The 21,757-nt window shown below is 38.4% G+C and overlaps 2 protein-coding genes across 2 annotated transcripts; one reads left to right on the top strand and one right to left on the bottom strand.

Annotated features, from left to right (window-relative positions):
* The first annotated feature begins 235 nt into the window (after nucleotides 1-235).
* slc1a5 (solute carrier family 1 member 5) lies at nucleotides 236-12,810 on the top strand. Its single transcript, XM_059330651.1, has 8 exons — nucleotides 236-928; nucleotides 7,277-7,319; nucleotides 7,450-7,518; nucleotides 8,587-8,753; nucleotides 9,115-9,348; nucleotides 10,174-10,368; nucleotides 11,684-11,818; nucleotides 12,379-12,810. The coding sequence occupies exons 1-8, from the start codon at nucleotides 393-395 to the stop codon at nucleotides 12,611-12,613; spliced, it is 1,614 nt and encodes a 537-aa protein (XP_059186634.1). The 5' UTR covers nucleotides 236-392; the 3' UTR covers nucleotides 12,614-12,810.
* A 5,543-nt stretch (nucleotides 12,811-18,353) lies between these two features.
* fkrp (fukutin related protein) lies at nucleotides 18,354-21,605 on the bottom strand. The gene is made up of 2 exons (XM_059330652.1): nucleotides 21,265-21,605; nucleotides 18,354-20,602 (listed from the first exon to the last, which is right to left on the bottom strand). The coding sequence occupies exon 2, from the start codon at nucleotides 20,502-20,504 to the stop codon at nucleotides 18,906-18,908; it is 1,599 nt and encodes a 532-aa protein (XP_059186635.1). The 5' UTR covers nucleotides 20,505-20,602; nucleotides 21,265-21,605; the 3' UTR covers nucleotides 18,354-18,905.
* Nucleotides 21,606-21,757: the final 152 nt, after the last annotated feature.

The following is a 21,757-nucleotide window of genomic DNA, read 5'->3' as shown; positions in this document are numbered from 1 at the left end:
TCAGGAAAAGAAAATATCACACTGATGATGTAGAGGTCTCAAAAACTTATGTATCAAATATGATACACTTGGCTTTATAGGGTTAAGTAAGAGATCTGAATACTTCTCCCACCACTGTGTAAATGAAACACAAAATGATTAGCAATTGAAAAACTGCCTCTCTCTATTAAGCCACGCCCAGTTTTCTTTACGTCACAGGGTGGGGGTTGCCTTACCAGACAGATAAGTAGTAGGAGACGCAGTGAAGAGGAGCATCGTGCGTAAGGAAGAAGGAAACTGACAGCTTAGTGCTATTAAATACTTTAATACTCTCCATCAGAGCAACTAATCGTTCTGTGACAAGTATTTTTAAATTCTGAGGTTAATTTCCAGGGTAACTTTTAACGCGCACAATGGCTGAGAAGATGGACATGGAGGAAGGGAAGGCTTCCAACGGAGAGGCGCACCTCGACGAGCCGCTGGCCAACGGCATGAACGGCCCCAGGAAGGGCAACCAGGAGCCGGCGGGCCAGCGGCTGAAGAGGATAGTGATGGCCAACCTGCTGGTGATCCTCACGGTGGCCGGGGTCATCATCGGCGTCTTTATTGGACTCGGCGTGCGCAACGTGGCACTGACAAGGACCCAGATCATCTACATCGGTTTCCCGGGAGAGCTGCTGATCCGGCTGCTGAAGATGATCATCATCCCCCTGGTGGTGTGCAGCCTGGTGTCCGGGGCCGCCAGCCTCGACCCCAAAGCCCTGGGTAAACTGGGCGGCTGGGCCATGCTCTTCTTCCTGGTCACCACCTTAATTGCTTCATCCATCGGGGTTGTGATGGCTTTCATCATTAACCCGGGCTCCGTGACCACCAAACCCAAGGTGTCGGGCTTGGATGACAGCGTGCCGGCCTCTAAAGAAGTCATAGACTCCTTTTTAGATTTGATAAGGTGAGTGGAACCAACACCATGCCACCTGCTGAGCCCTCACTCATATTATAATGTGTATTAATTTAATGGTTTATTAATTAATAGGGACACAAGCTAAAAACTTGGTTTCAAACTAGTTGCCAAGATACGCAGTAAGTCAAGTTTCCCTCCAGGTAACTTATAAAAAAAACATTTGTTTTAACCACAAAGGGACAAAAAGGGGTAACTATTAATACCGGGACATTGAACGTGTCACTATCTATGAGCGTGTAATGTACTATGTAGTGCTGTAATGTACTATGTAGTGCTGTAATGTACTATGTAGTGCTGTAATGACAACAAGCGGTTGCATCAGCTCAGGGTTAACTCCCCGGGGCACGGCGCCAGTTGTCACGGACCGGTCAATGAGACGACCACGGTGACCTTTTCCTGGGTTCTCCTTAGAACAAACAAAGGTTTTTTTTAATTCAAACTTTCTGACGTTTTTCTCCATTCACATTTCCACATCCATATTAGCTCATGGAGTCGATACTCCACGTGCGTAAACCCCTTAACCACATGCAGCGTTGTTAGACTTCCTGTCGGGACAGCCCGGTTGTAAAAATAAAACCACAACTTCCTCTGCTTTTCTCACCATATTCTCCGTGTACGCTTTGTGGTGTCATATTTTTTAAATTTCCAATACACTTGGTGTATATGTCGGTAGGTCATTCTTTCCAGCTGCCATACTGTACAACACCAACACAACCTGAACATTTTTGCATATAATCTGCACATTTCTCCACTTAAATTTGCACTAAGTTGTATATAGTATATTATTATTGTATATTTGTATATTGTTAAATGTCTTTTCTTTGTTTATTTTTTATCTTTATCTTAAAAATTTTGTGAAACTTTGCGGCTGTAGCAAAGAAATTTCCCCATTGTGGGATTAATAAAGTCAAATCTGAAAAAATATTAAAACATTTAAAGGCACGTGGTAAAGAGAAGTGTGCTCTAACATTTCCTAATGTCAGTCCCTCTGCCCTGCACACTGAGATGTGTTGACCTTTCTCTCTAAGAGGTGCATCCATTCTTCACACCACTTCTATACATGTGTCTGGCAGGGAAGGAAGCACTAGCTATCATTTTGTTGTGCCATATTCATGAGACATGTGCCACCTCGTCTACAGATTAATAAAGGGAAGCAATGCTGCTCAGACACAGTTGGGGAAACTATTGACACAGAGACAGAAATAGTGAGATGTCAACATATTCTGACACATTTGTATGTCATGTACTGGATTTAAAGCAACAGCCCTTACTCAACATGTCCCAGGAGGTAGTTCTCCATGTTTTACCCCAAGTCACCATGACTCAGATAATGTATGAACATGTGTCAGTGCTTTAAATAAACACAAAGTTACTGTTCTCATGCAATGTTTATACACGACTTGCTTGCAACTATTGCACAATTTTGTGTTGCCAGTTTGAGCATTCTTTGGAGCGTTCAGTGCTTAATGAATTATGGTATTGTGTTCTATAAAAGCCAGAACTTTCCACCCTCTTTCGTCCTCCAGCGGTGTGACCTAGCCCTGGAAACACCTCCATAAAAACATTTCATGTTGCCTGCAGCCTGATTAGGCAAAACGACTGTTAAAAACCACTCACAGATTAACATTGTGACACTATCTTGTTTACAAAACTCATATGGGCGGTGTAGCCATTTTGTCTGGCTCTCTGTTGGTGTTTAATGCCTAGGATAAAAAGGGATTTACCTCTTTGGGAATCCAGTTTATTGTTAACTGATGTTCCTGAATGCAGCATCACAAACGCACCTTCTGTCCAGATTAATTCACTAAACTAATCTTTATCTCGTGCACGCACATGCACACGTGCACACACTTTCACATTATCCTAATAGGACAGCAGGAGAAACTCGTGGCTCTCATTAGAGCTCTCAGTTGGTGTCCTGGTTAGTTTTGACAACAAAGACAGCATGGGACTTTGACTGGAGAGCTGCTCATCAAAGCGTAAAAAACAGCCTGGTCATTGTTCACTGACACACACACACACACACACACACTATATAATGGCTATATGTCATGGTACACACAGTAGAACAAAAGACCACATTAGGGATGCATGTCACTGATTAACCTGCCTGGAGTCTCTCCTTCACATCCTTATTGACATTTCCTATCTGTTGCCTTCTTGTTTGGTTTCCCAATTTAAAGATTACGGTCTACATTCACAGTTTACCTCTGTCAGTCAATGTTAGCGTCACCTGTGGCTATATTGACAGAACAGTATTTGCTTTAACCTACGGGAAAGTTTTAACAGTAAATATTGATGACTTGGGGCAATGCTTCTATCGAGAGATGTCACATGTTGTTCACTTTTACCCCAGGTACTTGTAGTACTCTGTAGATAGCTTTGTAGACTGTGCTTTATCCTTAACTTCCAGTGTTTTTTTTTTTTTTATCATCCTGTGAATACAAGGGCTAGGAAGAATTCTGTCTGCCATTTCAAGTTTTCCCTTTTTTATATAACCTAGTACTCACCTTTCAGACTTTTCTTATATTGCATTTCAAAGAGTTCAAAGAGTGCCTTGCAAGGTTATTATAGTTAACGAAAACTAACGAAATAATGAAAACTAGAATTGAAAAAACATTTTTGTTAACTGAAATAAAAATAAAAACTAGAGTTTTTAAAAAAACGATAACTAACTGAAACTGTATTGCGTGGTTACAAAACTAACTAAAATTATAGTGAAAATGTCCTTAGTTTTCGTTTTTGTCAACTTTTTTCATTCATAATTCAGTGTTTCTGTTTGAACATGCAACACATGGTGAATATGTTTACTGAGACTGGGATGTCTACACTCCAACCAAAATTCAAAACAGTTAATAACCTTATTGGGGCTGAGATGATAAATCAAAGGAAATAAAGGCAAAATGTATTATGACCTCTTTGAATCTGGCACCCCAACACATAGCCCATTACAAAAAAAAAAACACTAAAACTAATAAAAACTAAACTAAAACTAAGCATTTTCAAAAAATAAAAACTAAACTAAAACTAGAAAACTCACTCTTAAAACTAACTGAATTTGAAAACAAAAATTCACAACAAAATTAAAACTAAAACTAATGGAAAAATCCAAAACTATTATAACCTTGGTGCCTTGTCACTGTTTTTTTTTTTTTAATGGCTTATCAAAAAAAAGAGACCATATAATACAAACCTGTATATCAGACAAACCCACAGAGCTTCCCCATCGTATATTATTCCCATGCTTTAATCATTTCTCTCTGGCTCTGCCCCTGTACTGCCTAGAATCATGTTTGTTTGTTAGGAAATTAAACATTTACTATTCCACGTCGACCTGCACGAGGCGTTACGTGCTTGTTGTCAGATCCAGATCCTGGTGTAACCAGATGCTCAGAATACGTCACAGCAATTTGCTTAAAACAATCCGTACCTGCCATAAAAGAAACACACCCACTTTATGACGCTTGACCGTTTGTGGATTGTTGTCATACCACTCTGATGCAATAGTCAAGTTTATTTACATAGCCAACGTTCACGTTCGTCTGAGGATTTTACAATCTCGGCTATGTACAAAACCTGCTCCTAGACTCTAATTTTGGGTGAAACCGAAAACCTCCACAAAACCATAATTAGCATAACCTTTAATTAATGACTGAACCTACCACATATTTAGCATAGCACACATATCTGATGCAACAGAGACACATTCTAGGATGTTAACCTGTTTAGTGATGACTCACTTTTTAAAAATGACGTGTCGGTTCTTCCTTTGAAGAACCGCAAGACTGGAGGAAGTGATACTAATTTGGCTGCTGGTGAATTCCTGCATGTCAAAGTCAAGTCAAAGTTTATTTATAGAGCACATTTAAAAAACAACCTCAGTTGACCAAAGTGCTGTACAGTTATTAAAATAGAATAAATCATACACAAATAGGTATAAATAAAAACAATGAAAACCATAAAATACTTAAAACAATAAAAATAAAATAGTAATAAAAACTCAATCCAAAACAGAGTTAGAGATAAAAAAGACAAATAAAAGGGTAAAAAAGAAAGCCAAGGATTCTTGCCTAGCTGGGACTGAACGCCAAGGAGAATGATTGTACATGACTGTAGAAATGTTTTTTTTTTCATAAGAAGAATCAGACTTTACACCTGTAACAGAAGTGAAGTATCCTAAACAATGAATGGGGAAGTAGAAGTGTATCCCTTCAGGTTTCAGCTCTGTGTTATTGACTATGCAAATTTCGAGTGAGTGAAAATGCACCATGCAAAAACACTGTTGTGCTGCCGTTTCCATACAGCCAGGTCTCATAGAAACTGAAATGGTCCTAAAATAACACTCCAGACACACACTGCAAAAAAGCCAACTTGTATTTTTTGGCCTAAAACAGTGATTTAAGTTGGTTTAACTTGGAAATATAAATTATTGATATTTAGGGCAATAATGTAAGTTAGCACAACAAAGGAAGCCAGTTGTCTGCTCAAAAACAAGTTTGTGAGTTGTTGTTACTTATATCTTTAAGTTGGGGACAATAGTTCTGATAACTGGTATTCCTTGTTGTGAAATGCAGGAAAGCAGTGAAATTCGGTCATTAGCGAAAGCTAGCGGCTAACTGATGCTAACGACGCTGCTTGTTACAGCTACAAGAGTAGCCATTAGCATATCAATGCTAACTCAAAATTGTGGTCGCAACATTAGTTATTACAATGTAAAATTATAAGTTAGTACAACTTACAGTTGAGTTGACAAAAATCTGAATTCAGAGTTGAGCAAACTCAAAAACAAAACTTAAAATAGGCCTATTTAGTTTAATTGTCAAACTTAAAATTTTATCGAAGTTTGTTGCCTTGAAATTTTGAGTTCACCCAACTTTTCTTTTTTTGCAGTGCATGTGGAGCCATAGTATGTTAATCAGGCTTCAGTCCAGCAGTTTAACTGTTGTTTTATCATGTGAAGCTGTTCTAAAATCCATTAGGTCTAATGGTACTAAACTGACACATAATTAAGCATTGTCATCTCTATTCATACCGTCATTTTTGAGTTGAAATGTTTGAGTTATAGAAATCAACTCGTCATTTCTCCAGAATTGGGCCTGTGATCCAGTCGCATGCTGCCCTGTCTGTCACACAGTCATATGATGTTTAATTCTAATGCATTAAGGGTCTAATGAATGGGACTGAATGGTAGAAAAGAGCTTGTGAAGTTAATGCCTTATTACTCTAAATCCAGTACATACAGGGCATTGGGTTTATATAGCTTTCAGGAGTTCTTTAGTTTTTGTATACAGTTGGACCTATATACCAACTTGTAGCACAGCAGCTAAAAAGTGGGGGCAGAGTGGGGAAAAATGGGATTTATAGTTAAATTCTCTCAGCTATTTCCACATGATCAATCTTGTGATTTTATCTGAACTATCACTGACTCCCAGAGGGCTCTAGAGCTGCTAGTCTGCAGCACAAAGCAAGTAGGACTTTGCTCAGTAGTTGATTTAAACTTTTGTTTTTTGTGCATATGTTTCAGATTTATCAGAAAAATGTGTGAACACAAAAAAAAGGCACCAGGTTATAGTGTTGCATTGTGTTTGCCTTGTAGCCAACGTCTCTCTGCTCTGTGTCGGTTTATATAAAGTAGTTTTATGTTGTTGTTTGTGGTTTTCTTGTAAATAGTTTTGGTTATTAAGAAAACTATGGAAAATGGCTAGATATCAGCTCTTAAATGAAACTCTTATGAGCTATATTTTGTTATCATTATACTTGTCCAAACAAATGTACCTTTTAGTTTTTAGTAACAATTTTTGCATGACTGTATGTTGAATTTTTTGCTGTACGTGCATTGTCCTAATTGCAGCTGACTTAAATTTACTTTTTTAATCCAGTTTTAAGCCACATTTTTAGATGCAATATATAGAGCTTGGTTGATTTTTATATATATTGTCACCCAAATCAGGGTTTTAGACATCGGACGTCTAGATCTTAAATTATCAGAGAAACAAGCTGCCAAACAGCATCAGAAAAACTTTATTCAGTGTTTTTATTTGTTTGTTTGGGAGAGGCCAGGTTATAGTGTTGCGTTGTGTTTGTAGCCAACGTGTCTCTGCTCTGTGTCGGATTATATAAAGTTGTTTTTATGTTGTTGTTTGTGGAGGTGGAAGAAGAACAAACACAACCCGAGCACTTTTATTGTTTTCCGTTCTTTGGTTCCCAAACCTGTAATTTTCCCTCCCTCCAATTACAGCCACATCTTTATCTTTTGTTTTTTCCAAGCCTTATAGTAAACACTGAGCACAGGAATTGAACATATTGTTGAACTGTTGTATTTTTTTCCCCCCACAGAAACATATTTCCCTCCAACCTGGTTTCTGCTGCCTTTCAATCAGTAAGCATCTGCTTTATTCCACAAATCTACATCATTATGATTTGAAATTGTATATATGATTCACTTTTTACACAAGATGACTGTACAGAGTGTACTAACTGCACAAAACCTTTTTTTTTTTCTCACCAAGTATGCAACCAGTTACAAGCTGGTTACCACTAATGGCACAAATGGACTCCCCAATATCACAGTGGAGAAGGTGAGTAAAGTGAAATTGTCCACATAAAATACACAAGGACACTGTCTTGTAGATAGATAGATAGATTGACTGATTGACTGATTGATTGATTGATCCATCCCCGAAGGGAAATTCGGTTGTCACAGCAGTCCGCTATTCAAGTACAATGAAATACTGAGGTAGCATAAATAAAAACAACAATAGAAAAAAACACAGAATAGAACAAGAACACTTAAGAAGTTAAAAAAAGAAGATCAGTTGGTAGGTTGGCAAGATGATGGTAATTATAATTATACTGATGATATGATGGCAACAATGCTATAGTGACTAGACGGTATATAATAATAGTACAGTATATAATATATAATATAATATGTAATAATAAAAAGTAACAATATAAAATAAAAATAAATATATAATAATAAATAAGGCCGGTATAATAATAGTATATTACAGTATATAGTAATAATAATAGTAATGTCAGCAACAGTGTATATATAATAATAATAATAATAATAATAATAATACATTTAAATAAAATAATTATGAATAATATGATATATAATATATAATAATGGTAATAATAATAATAAATAAGGCCGTATAATAAAAATTATAGTAGTATATTACAGTATATAGTAATAATAATAGTAATGTCAGCAACAGTGTATATATAATAATAATACTAATAATAAAAATAGATAAAATGTGAATAATATGATATATAATATATAATAATGGTAATAATAATAATAAATAAGGCCGGCATAATAATAATAATAGTATATTACAGTATATAGTAATAATAATAATGTCAGCAACAGTGTATATATAATAATAATACTAATAATAAAAATAAATAAAATGTGAATAATATGATATATAATATATAATAATGGTAATAATAAATAAGGCCGGCATAATAATAATAATAGTATATTACAGTATATAGTAATAATAATAGTAATGTCAGCAACAGTGTGTATATATAATAATAATAATAATAATAGTAGTAATAATATTAATAACATAGCAAAGTGTTGTGTCTCTAGGGTGATGAGTGATGTGTCCTGATTGTGTTTTCTCTAGGTTCCCATTGGAACAGACCAGGACGGGATGAATATTCTGGGTCTGGTGGTGTTTGCCATCGTGTTCGGTGTGGCTCTGAGGAAGCTGGGAGAGGAAGGAGAGATCCTCATTAAGTTCTTCAACTCCTTTAACGAGGCCACCATGGTGCTGGTCTCCTGGATCATGTGGTAAGAAAGACCTGCATGTTTCTGGGTTGGAAGGGATTAGCATCTAATCAGTATGAAGCACTCTGTTAAAGGTATAATATGCAAGTTTTCGGCATTAAAAATACCTGTGTGTGTGGTTGTGGGAGTGGGTGCACATGTGTGAGTAATTTAGTGTGTATGTGCTGAATATGGCATAGCTTGTCTACCTGCACTCTTCAATTAATTCGTAATTGTTTTTGTTTTTTAACTGTAATTATGTTTATCCATTGTGAAGCACATTGAGTCTGCCTTGTGCATGAAATGCGCTCTATAAATAAAGTTGCATTGAACTAATCTGTCCTTCCCTTTCTTTCTCTTCTCTTCACTTCCTGTCTCTCTGCAGGTACGCCCCTCTCGGTATAATGTTCCTTGTAGCTGGTAAGATCGTAGAGATGGATGATGTCGGCACACTATTTGCCAGTCTTGGTAAATATATCGCCTGCTGTATCCTCGGACACGCCATCCATGGCCTTCTGGTGCTGCCTGGCATTTATTTTATCATCACACGAAAGAACCCGTACACCTTCCTCTGGGGGATATTCACCGCTCTGGCAACCGCCTTCGGAACGAGCTCCAGGTAATAAACTCACTGCCTCCCACGCAAGGTTTTCATTAGTTTTAGTTTTAATTTCGTTGTGAATTTTTGTCTTCAAATTCAGTTAGTTTTTAGAGTGAATTTTCTAGTTTTAGTTTAGTTTTTTTTAGTTTTAGTGTTAGTTTTAGTTTTTTTTGTAATGGGCTATGTGTTGGGTGCCAGATTCAAAGAAAAATAAGGTTATTAACTCTTACAGTTCCGAGTGTTTTGAATTTTGGTTCGAGTGTAAACATCCCAGTGTTGCATGTTGAAATAGAAACACTGAATTATGAATGAAAAAAGGTGACAAAAACGAAAACTAAGGACATTATCACTATAATTTTAGTTAGTTTTAGTTCGTTTTGTAACCACAAAATACAGTTTCAGTTAGTTATCGTTTTTTTAAAAACTCTAGTTTTTATTTCAGTTAACGAGAATGTTTTTTCAATTCTAGTTTTCGTTAACTATAATAACCTTGCTCCCACGTCTCCAACCCTCCCACACACCAAGGTTATTATAGTTAACGAAAACTAACGAAATAACGAAAACTAAAATTGAAAAAACATTTTCGTTAACTGAAATAAAAATAAAAACAAGAGTTTTTTAAAAAACGATAACTAACTGAAACTAACTGAATTTGAAAACAAAAATTCACAACGAAATTAAAACTAAAACTAATGCAAAATCCAAAACTATTATAACCTTGGTTGTGACATATATCCAATACTGAGGATCTCTTGTTCTAAAACACACACACTCTCCTCTCTGGATGAACACACATGTACACACCTTTTGCCTTCGCACACTCACACATTCCTTGTTTCTCAGCTCTGCCACTCTGCCCCTGATGATGAAGTGTGTGGAGGAAAATAACGGCGTTTCCAAGCACATCAGCCGTTTCATCCTGCCCATCGGAGCCACGGTCAACATGGACGGAGCCGCTCTCTTCCAGTGCGTCGCGGCTGTTTTCATCGCTCAGCTCAACAACTATCCACTGAACTTCATCCAAGTCATCACCATCCTGTAAGTCCTAAAGTCACTGAGACATGCTCACAATTACACAACTGGATTAAATACAACAGGGTTCATATAAAGTCTTGAAATTCTGAAAAATACTTAATTTTAGCCATTAGATTTTTCAAGGCTAGGAATAAGCTGAAATTTGAATGTAGTCCTTGAAAAATGCTAGCCTGGGTATACCCAGACTGCCTTGCGCGCTCAAATTTAATTTCTAACCTCCATCCAGTCTGGCAACCAGGGCCGTTTCTTAGCCCTGTTTTAGGGATCCAATCACAGAGCGGGGAGGGACGGCAAGACGATGACGCGTACTACTCGGCAGACGGAAGCTTGTAGTTTTCTTACGGATCCAACATGGCTGCTGCAGACGCGAAACTCTCTTTAGCTGTAGATGGTGTTTTAAATAGTTTAGAGCGAAAGTTGAAAGGCGAAAGGTCTCTCGGCGGCTCCGCTGTCCCCCGGCTCGTAGCCAGATCACTGGTAGCGCCGGTGATTAGCGCCGCTAGCGGCTAATAGCCCCGCTACCGTAACGCCGGTGATCTGGCTACGAGCCGGGGGACAGCGGAGCCCCCAGAGACCCGCAGCAGCTTGTTTATTGCCCATAAAATCAGTGGATGTGTGTGGCTGAATGACATGAGGGGGAATAAAGCGTGAAAATAAATAATCTTGCAGAAAGCGAGAACTGGAGAAGCAAAGCAGCAGCAACACTCTCTCACAGACACACACACAACAAACATCCATTTCTGTTGCTCTACATACGTCATCTGGTATAACTGATCTGATTGGCTAAGAGCTACCTACAGACGCTTTGATAGACATTCTTAGCGCCCAATAAACGGCTCCGGAGGATCGTAAACCACACCTCCTCTACGGAGAAATGAACGGCTGGTTGCCAGACTAGACCTCATTTGAGATTAGTCTGGTGTTAGCCAGGCTAGAAAAATGCTTGATTTTCGACATAAATCTCTGAAATTATCAAACATTAAACATTGATCAAAACCTTTTTAAAAGTGACAATTAACATTGATCGCTGTAGCCATAAAGGAATTCTGTAAACTCTTTTTTTTTTTTTTTTTTTTTTTTTTTTTAATCTGTCTCAAATGTTTGCAGAAGGTACCTCGAAAAAACGTAGATAGTTCTTGAATATTAAAGATACATGTACAACCACTAATGCGTTGTCAAATTGTACAATTACCCCACTTATAAATCTGTTTAATGCAAATCTTGTGGGTATACAATGATGTAAACAATAAAACATGTGTGAAAATGTTTTTGTAATCCACTGCTCTGTTCTAACTGTCATTTCCCTGCTGTGTGTTAGCGTGACGGCTACAGCCTCCAGTGTTGGAGCAGCAGGTATTCCTGCTGGCGGTGTGTTGACTCTCGCCATCATCCTGGAGGCAGTCGGACTGCCAACCAATGACATCTCTCTAATCCTGGCTGTTGACTGGCTTGTGTGAGTACAAAACATTTGTATTTCCATGCAGGGTATATATTGGGACAATACATTTTAACCCTTTGATGCACAACATATAAACACCTTCTCATGCACAACATGGGTCAAAAATGACCCGCATTCATTTCTCATGTTATTTCATGCTGGCTGTGTGTTTGGGAAAATAAATAAATAAATATATATATACATTTATATTTATTTATTTATTTATATATATTTATTTATATTTATTTATTTATTTATATATATTTATTTATTTTTATTTATATATATATATATATATATATATATATATATATATATATATATATATATATATATATATATATATATATATATATATATATATATTTATTTACTATTGGCTAAAACAAATCCATATTGTGCATTGTGCAAGCATTTTATGTGGACATAGGATACGACCGATAAGTAGCAGTTATGCCATAATCTGATATAATACATGTAACATAATGCATGTTCTTCATGACAATATTTGCTTTCTGAGATTTCATTTAAAAATTATATTAAAATTGCCTGTCATCCATTCTGTCTTTCTCTAGTGACCGTACCTGCACAATCCTGAATGTGGAGGGTGATGCGTTTGGAGCCGGGCTTCTGCAGCACTTTGTGGATCGCACTTCCAAACGAGAGGAGGGCGTGGAGCTGAGCGAGGTCAGGCTGGACGGCGACTCGTTAGCTCCCGCCCCCGAGCACTCGCCGCTCATTGAGAAGCGAGGTGGCCGGGACAGTGCAGAAGCTGCTAAGAAGGCTGGAGAAAAAGAGCTGGTCATGTAAAACCAGCAGCTGACACCATCACTGACAATAATATTTTACACTCCTGCAAAAACTGAAACCTGAGGTTTTAAACCGTCTTTTTCCGTTTTCTCGGCCCTGAAGAAAAGAAAAGAAAAGGAGGGACGTGCACGCTGCGGTTCTATGAAAAGCTCTCGGTTTGTAACACTGTTCTGTGCAGAAAGCTAAAAAGGCAAGAGGAGATTTCAAAATCCATATTGTGCGCAGTGACTTTTGTTTCCTTTTTGAGGGACTTTATGGTACATTAGTCTGGTTACTAATGTTGCATTTGGTTGGTCCTTGTCAATTTTAAAGTCAATTTTTTCACGTGACCAAGTTGTTTAAACCATTATACTGTATACAGTTACTGAGGCTGGACCAGTGACCCTCTGCCACATGTTGGTACTAGAAGATCCAATGTTACAAATAGAAGAAAGGTTGCATTTAATTATGATGGAGAAATCAAAGTTACATGGATTGTTACACAATTTGTACACTTCTGTTATTTACCACTTGGTCATTTGAAAACTCATTAACCCATTGAAGCCTGACAAGCGGATACATCGTTTTGTAGTATTTGTATAAGCTCTCAAATACTTTTTGAATTTCATTTCTATCTGCTACAGAGGCTGAAAAATCTATTATTTAGTAGAAGCGTTGACACTTCTGTTGAATTTCCAGAAAAACTTCAGGTTTTAGGCTTGTTTTAAAATCGCCCAGAGGTTTTACAGGCGTTTTAGGCCTCAATGGGTTAAAATGACTTTAAAAGTTGACAATAATCACCACTCAGCTTGCTGCACCCAGTCTTTTTTTTAGAATGGATTTTGTTACCGTCACCTTTTTATTGTTTATCTTTTGTGTTCAACCTCGTTATTTCAATTTCCCCTTACAGGACAAGGATCATATTTGTGTTGAAACGTATCGGCCTATGCTTTGTATACTTACAATGTTTTTGTATTTTATTATACATGATTATGGTCACTTTAATGCAGATTTTAAAGTATTTAAACTATAGATTTTGTATTTAGTTTGTCATATATATACGCATATGGAACACTAATTGTACTATGTTCCATATACTCTGCATTAAAATGTCTGGTAATATATGTGTGACAAAAAGCACAAACATTTGTTCTTTTTAAATTTTAAAGCTTTTTTTTTTTTTTAAGTGACCCTTTTATCGTGTCTGTGGTTATTCAATGCCAATGAATCTTTAATGTTTGATGCCTTTCTCATGAAAAAAAACTGGCAATAGCACAGAAAAGTCATACAATTCTCAGTAGCACACTAAAGGAAACAATCTCCTCAATGTCTCCCCAAAACTAAATGAAGGAACTTTTTCTCAAGGACTCCAAATATCTCAACACGCATGGCAACAGTTTGACCTCTAAGCATTTCTGCCTTTTCTAATGGACATCAGTGTGATGGCAGGCAGCACAACCTCAGGTTTAACTATGGCTTGAAGACTGTCATTCAACTGCTTCTTAATATTCTGAGACCAAAAATCATACTGCCTCAGGAGATGGTACCAAGAAAAGCTGACCACCTAATAGAGTTTGAGTACATTTCCAAGGATTTTCTCTATCTTGACAAGGCACAACTGGGTTTTAAAGCACAGTCTGTAACAAGAAGGACAAATAGTTTGATGTTGTATAAAGTGTGGTGTGAAGTAATGTGAAAGTATCAAGTCTTTCAACTACATGGAGGTCTCCACGGCGACAGACTGTTGGTTTGTTTTGACTGTTGAGGCCTGAACACTTGAAGGACTTGAGTGAAAGAAAAGTAAGAATGTCTCCATTTAAATCTATTCATGTTTTGGCTGTGACAACTTTAAACATGGGGTGGTACTAGTATGAGCTTTTAGTATAATTATTTGTTAAATTCATATTTATTTCTCAAATCAAAATCCAAAGATGTTTTCCCATGTTAATAACTCCAAATTCTTAGTGTTGCCAGATTCTAAGTCTTTACGAAATAACAGGCTGGTGATAGTTTTATATTTTAAACTTGTGGATGAGATTCTCTAGATTGTTTGTGTACAATATTCTTCCATTTATTTTTGGAATATTGTTTTGCAGTTTGGCTGTGGGCATTTCTGTGTGGTGTTGCAGCCTTGAGTGATACTGTCTATATCAAATGCAACGTGCATATATGCAATATGTGTGCAAAAAAATGTGCTATGTATGTATACATGTATGGTTAACCGTACAGTTGCACTTTTGAATGTTTATCTCTTCCATCCAAATCATCTGACTGTTTCAAAGCTCTACCAAGCCATCTTTGGTCATATAAATGTATCTTCATTAGCTTTATTTTGTTAACTAGTTTTGCAGTATTTCCAAAATAGTCTAAAAATCTATGAAATAATTGCAGTTTCAGCCTCATCATCAGAGTGTACTTAAATGTTAATTATTGCTTCAAAACTGCTTCATGCTTTTTTTGGTGAAAGGTGGTAAAGATGTTATCATTCCTGTCTGAGATCTTTCACCATATGTTTGTCTGTCCGGTGCCAGCATTGTGTTGTGTGTGTGTGTGTGTGTGTGTGTATGCACATGGTAGTTGTAATAATTTTACTACAGTGGGGCTACTTTTCAAAAAATCTTTACCGGTTACTGTTGTTAGGGTTTAAACAATAAAGGCCTTTTTTATTATTTGGCTGAGTCTCTGAGCTGTTTTCAAGAAACCTTTTGATTTGTTTTTGTTTGCTGGATACTTGTTTTAAACTAGAGCTGCAGCAATGAGTTGACTTGTCAAGTTAACTAGAGTGGCAGCAATCAGTTGACTTATCAAGTTAACTAGAGCAGCGGCAATTAGTTGACTTATCAAGTTAACTAGAGCTGCAGCAATTAGTTGACTTAAGTTAACCACAGCTGCAGCAATTAGTTGACTTGTCAAGTTAACTAGAGCTGCAGCAATTAGTTGACTTATCAAGTTAACTAGAGCTGCAGCAATTAGTTGAGTTGTCAAGTTAACTAGAGCTGCAGCAATTAGTTGACTTGTCAAGTTAACTAATCATCCAGGTAGACTAGCAGTCAATCAACGGCAGATTTCATTCACAATTGATAAACTGTTAAAGTAATTTTTCATGCAAAAAAAAAGATTTTTGTAAGGTATATATTTCATATCTTTGGGTTTCTGACTAACAAAACAAGATGTTTAAAGACATCAGCTTGGACTTTGATGCACTTTGATAATATTTTCCAGACCAAATTATAAATTGATAAAATATTCTGCAGATTAATGAATGAAAAGTAATCTATAGTTGCAGCCCTTCACTGCAAAAAAGCCAACTTGTATTTTTTGGCCTAAAGCAGTGATTTAAGTTGGTTTAGCTTGGAAATATAAATTATTGATATTTAGGGCAATAATGTAAGTTAGCACAACAAAGGAAGCCAGTTGTCGGCTCAAAAACAAGTTGGTGAGTTGTTGCTACTTATATCTTTAAGTTGGGGTTCACAACAAGGGACAATAGTTCTGCTAACTCTTATTTCTTTGTTGTGAAATGCGGGAAAGCGGTGAAATTTGGTCATTAGCGAAAGCTAGCGGCTAACTGATGCTTGCGGCTAACTGATGCTAGCGGCGCTGCTTGTTACAGCTACGAGAGTAGCCATTAGCGTATCAATGCTAACTCAAAATTGTGGTCGCAACATTAGTTATTACAATATAAAATTATAAGTTAGTACAACTTACAGTTGAGTTGACAAAAATCTGAATTCAGAGTTGAGCAAACTCAAAAACAAAACTTAAAATATTTAGTTTAATTGTCAAACTTAAAATTTTATCGAAGTTTGTTGCCTTGAAATTTTGAGTTCACCCAACTTTTCTTTTTTTGCAGTGAGGTTAAACCCCTCCTTTCTGCAGCGTGTAGTTGAAGCATAAATCAACACACGTGTGGCTGCATGAAAACTGCATTATGCACATGGCTCCATTATGCAACAGCCACATCCAGATTCCATACTGTAACCACGTGCGAGAGGGTTAACATGTTTAAAATGCATTGGGATCCTTTTTGCTTTTGCATCCAAAAACAACCACACATTACCTCTCGGCAGTAATGATGTTTATCTAATTACAAGTTCCTATATGAACAATGTTAGTTATACACACACAACTCTGGGGGAGACGGCTATTGTTAAACACAGAGGAACTTCTTCCTGAGTTGTAATAGGAAGCAAGTTTACATCACTGGACCAGTCTGACGAACAAGCCAGCTGCATTCCTGTCATAAAGTGTCCGCCCCCCTGGCCTCCTGCCATATGGCCGCACAACTCCCATAATGCTGTTGACAGTGTGTGAACACAACTTCACAGAAGCTTAGCGGTGTTAGAGGCCATAGAATGAGTGTGTAATGCCACCTAGTGGTCAAACAGAACTGCAACAATCCTCAAAACAAATAGAAAAATAACATAACTCAGTTCGAACTCCTTTATTTTACCAGTTCATGTGTTGGAGTGACACCTTGATACATCACACAAGTAACAACACAACAGGAAACATGTCGTACCCAGAGAAGCTAGTGCATTTTTATGTGCAACTTCTCTTTTATTCTTTGATTAAAATACTGAATTGAACTTTCACTTCAGTCAATACATAATGGGTGCTCAGTAGAAACACAATTGAGTTAATGGTTAATATTTAATAACAAATTCAGTCGGGTTTATGTTGTTTTTTTCTGAATAATATGTGATAGGGCATCATTTCATCCTCAACAAGAACAGGATGAATAACAGTTTGTTTCTCATTGAACCACATGGACATATACACTACTGGTCAAAAGTTTTAGAACACACCAACTTTTCCAGAATTTAATTGAAAATTATGCAGTTTATTGTCTCAGTGTACTCTGACATTAATGCACATTTGCAACATTTAAAATTCTTGATTGAGCATGATAGTGTTTTGAAAGTAAAAAAAAGATTCAAAATCACATTTTATGTTGGACTAAAGGACTAAAAAAAGACACAAAATCACCAAAAAAAGACACAAAATGACAAAAAAAAAGACTAAAAAAATGACACAAAATGACCAAAAAGACACAAAATGACTTACAAAGACATGAAAAGAATTCAAAAATGGACAAAATAGCCCAAGACTCCATAGAGTTAAGTTGTTAACCCATTTCTTGTTCCCTGAAAAAGGCCTTCTTGTATAATTCTGAAATGTACATTATTTTTCAGTTTTGGTTAAGCTTACCTTTTTTTATTTACCTCTGGCAGTTCACCACTTACCTTTGTACCCTTTCAAGCTGTTCATTTGACTTGAACTGCTTGAATTTCAATAAAAAACTGGAAAAATTTGGGTGTTCTAAAACTTTTGACCGGTAGTGTAGTCGCCCTGCTTCAGCTGTCAGCTACCAAATGGTATTGATATGTAGTAACGTTCATTCATAAACTGTGCAAAACTGAAAAACCAGTGCAAATCAATGCAAAACAGTCACCTGTCAGGGCAAAATGACTTAGTTAACGCAAATAAATCTGCACAAAACCTTAAATCCTGCTTAAGATAGTGTACTTTGTGGCTTATAAAAGAAATTATTTAGAGTATTTATCATCTTTACAGCAGTCATATTTATACTTCATCGTACAACAAATACAGATTTAATACCCCACATAGTAAAACCAGTCTTTGACTCTTTAAGATATGCCTGATGTAAAAGTACTAGTGCAAGGATTTAAATCTTTTAAGCATTCATGCCAATTGCAAACAAAATCTCACCACTCCGATACGAATAAAAAGGCAGTCCAGTGTTGAGTCTTTACATCTAAATACTGATAATAGAGAACATTTGACCAGGCGTGATATAGTTGTGGTTAGAACTTGTTGACTAATTGATTAGTCAATCAACAGAGGAATAACTGCTAACTATTTTAACACATTGTTATGGTAATGTTTTAACGCAAAATTGCTTAATTCGGCCTCTCAAATATGGAGTTTTCTTGCTTTTCTCTTTTTTAAAAATCATTAAACTGAATATATTTAGGTTTCTGACTGAAAAACAAGACAATTAAAGACACCACTTTGAGAAACTGGGATGGACATTTTTCACTAATTTCTGACATTTTATAGACCAAATGATTAATCCAATCAATTAGGAAAATAATCAACATATTAATTGATAATGAAAATAACACACAAACAGCAGCCCCGGCTGTGATAAAATCAAATGCAGTCGTTTTGGCACCATTTCAGTTTCCAGGCTTCATCTTTTAGGCCGTTTAAAACAAACTGAGGCAAACATCGTCTGTAAACAAATACACTACGACATTAAAAAGGGTTCTGGAGTCTCTATCGTCTCTCATAGTCTGCTTCTGTCTAGCCTCTTCTTCGTAGGGTTGGGATACTGTGGGTTCTCAATCACTCCCTCTCCAAACTTGAGCTCTAAGAAGGCTCGGTGGTTGTTTGGGCCGTAGGCCGTGATGCCGGCAAACGACATGGGGACCAGCGGCTGCAGGAAGTGTTCTGGGAACTCCACGTCTTGTTTGTGCTCGGTCCATGTGGCTTTAGTCATGACACCATCGCGTGACGTGAACGGCCACAGGTCAACATGCAGGTGATTAGCCTCGCTGTACTGGACCCGGTAGAAGTCTCCTTCCACTGCACGCTCCCACACATAACCATTACCATCCACCAGAGAGCCTGAGTCCAGGTCCCTCAGCTGACTACAGTTGGGTACATCCTCCAAGTAGATGCCCAGGTCCACATCATAATCCCACGGGATGATGTCCTGATGGCGGGCGGCGCCCAGCAGAGTCCCTCCCTCCAGCCAGTAGCGTACAGGCGAGTTCTCCAGGATGTTGATGACATACTTGGTGGTTTCCCTGAGAGCTCTCAGACAGCAGGGAGGCGTCCAGCGGTCCAGGTAAAGGTAGTCTGGGGTGTCCTCCTGCACGGTGCCGAAGCAGCGAGGCGTCTCTTTACTGCAGCCGAACCACTGCTCCTTCCCGTCGGGCAGCAGGAGGCGCTTCAGACCGAAGCTCCTCATGAGCTTCCCGGTGGCCTCCTTCAGTCGGGTGTCGGCCTTCCACTGGTTGTGGGCGGAGCTGAAGAGGGGCCGGTGGTTTGCGGCGAAACAGGGACTCTCCAGGAGCTTCACCTTCCAGCCTCGCAAGGCAGTCTGGACGAAGAGCGAGGAGAAGAGGGGCCGCCCCAGAGGGACCGAGAGGTTAAAAAGGTCCTCAGTGCGAATGAGGACGATCGCATCTCCTTGTAAAGCCGTACACACACTCCCACTGCTGCCAGACGCTGCTGGGGAGTAGGTGGCGGTCCACTCTCGGAGGTTCACCCGCAGGTGCAGACAGTGTACAGCAGATCTTGCCAGCACTGGTGCAGCTACCAGCCTCACAGGACCTCCACCCTCTCCTTCCAGCTCCCTGATCAGCCTCTCGATGGCGCGAGGTTGTTCCAGCTCCACCCCGTCAGGCACCAGCAGCACAAACTCCGTCTGGACGTGGAACTCCGGCCTGTGAGCTTGAGGCGGCTGGTCTGGGCTGGGGGAGAGCACCAGAAGGCGAGCCCCCTCTGGAAGCACCAGGGGCGGGTACGGGTACGTGTCGGCCACGGCCAAGAAGGGAAGCTCGGGTCTCTGGTGGAGGAAGGAGTTCGCCACGTCCCCGACATAATTCTCAAAGTTTTCAAACTCCCGAAGAAGAACAGTCACACGTTGGCCGCGACCGTGTCCTTCACCTCCGACCGCTCCGGGCTCGCCTCCGGCTCCGACCAGCGCCCCGAGGCCTCCACCCAGACCAGAGGCTGGCAGGGCGGCCCTCCTCGTGCCCCGGCCGAAGTCCTTCCTCTTCTCCAACATTTGCTGCTGGGCCCGGGACACATAGTAGAGAATGAGGAGGTTGAGGACGATGGCGGCGGTTAACAGGCCCTGGCAGAGACTGATACGCATGGCAACTGACGGTTACTGTCCAGTTTCTCGCAGAAGACTTGAGGAACAAAACCAGTAGTGCACCTTAGGGCCACATTGGTGTAATAGTAGAGGACGACCTGTAAAAGACAGAAAAGAAATATACATGTGATTTTAATTCCACGTTTATATGGACAAATCAGTTGATAGATAGATAGATAGATAGATAGATAGATAGATAGATATACTTTATTTATCCCAAGCTGGGAAATTACAGTGTAGCAGCAGCATTACACACAGAGACAATGACAACACAATTAAATAAAAAGAACAACCTAGGCATACTTTAAGCAATAAAATATAAAAATACAATGAAGTGTCTAAAGAAGGAGTATGTATTCAGGAGTAGAATAGAATTCCAGTGCAGAATAAATATGAATATACAGTATAAAAATGTAGGTGCTATGAAACAAATAAGGTGCAATGAACAGTGTGCATAAAGAACACATAAAGTGCATAGACAGTATGTAATGAACCAGGCTATTATCTGTTATTGTACAGTGTGATGGCATGTGGAAGGAAAGACTTTTTATATCTGTCAAAGATATATTGACTGTATACTACATGTTACTTTAAAATGACACACAGGAGAACTAACATGATCATTATCATAGTCATAATCAGCTACTTTACATAAATACTAAGAAAGCTCCATGCAAGGTGTCCTTTTATGGAAAAAAAGGATAACTAGTAGCATTACCAATCAATAACAGGCTGGTGATTATCGATTATTACAACTCACCTTAATGTGGATGTATCGATTTTATTTTTTTTTACAAGGCATCGCGCATTAGCCATGCCATCTGCAGCATTAGCAAAGTTAATCCCGTTAACCTTGTTGCACTACGTTTGCTTTTCATGGGGCTCCATCTCAGCAAAGGAGCCAACTCACAGGTTCATCTGCATTGTTAGCTATTGTTTGTGCGGTTGTGACTGAAATAAAATCTCCAGCATTTAAAGATGAAATCCACACATGAGAGCCCACAAATCTGTTAGAAAATATCATTGCTAAGTGGCTTTATTCAAGCTCAACCATGAAACCAAACTGCCCGGATTTACCATTAAGCTATCACGTTTGGCGACTGTGTTGCCTGCAGCAGCAACAATAGAAAGACTTCCGGCACGGGTCCTTCAAAATAATAGTGGCACCGGTAAAAAATATAGCAAAAAGCACAGTTTGCACAAAAAACTGCATATCTTCACCCTGTTAAAATAATCGCCTAACTCGTTTTTTT

The sequence above is a fragment of the Centropristis striata genome, chromosome 4 (genome assembly GCF_030273125.1).
Source record: "Centropristis striata isolate RG_2023a ecotype Rhode Island chromosome 4, C.striata_1.0, whole genome shotgun sequence".
Classification (NCBI taxonomy): Eukaryota; Metazoa; Chordata; class Actinopteri; order Perciformes; family Serranidae; genus Centropristis; species Centropristis striata.
The sequence above is the reverse complement of the archived record's forward strand: the minus strand, read 5'-3'. Positions and strand labels throughout refer to the sequence as shown.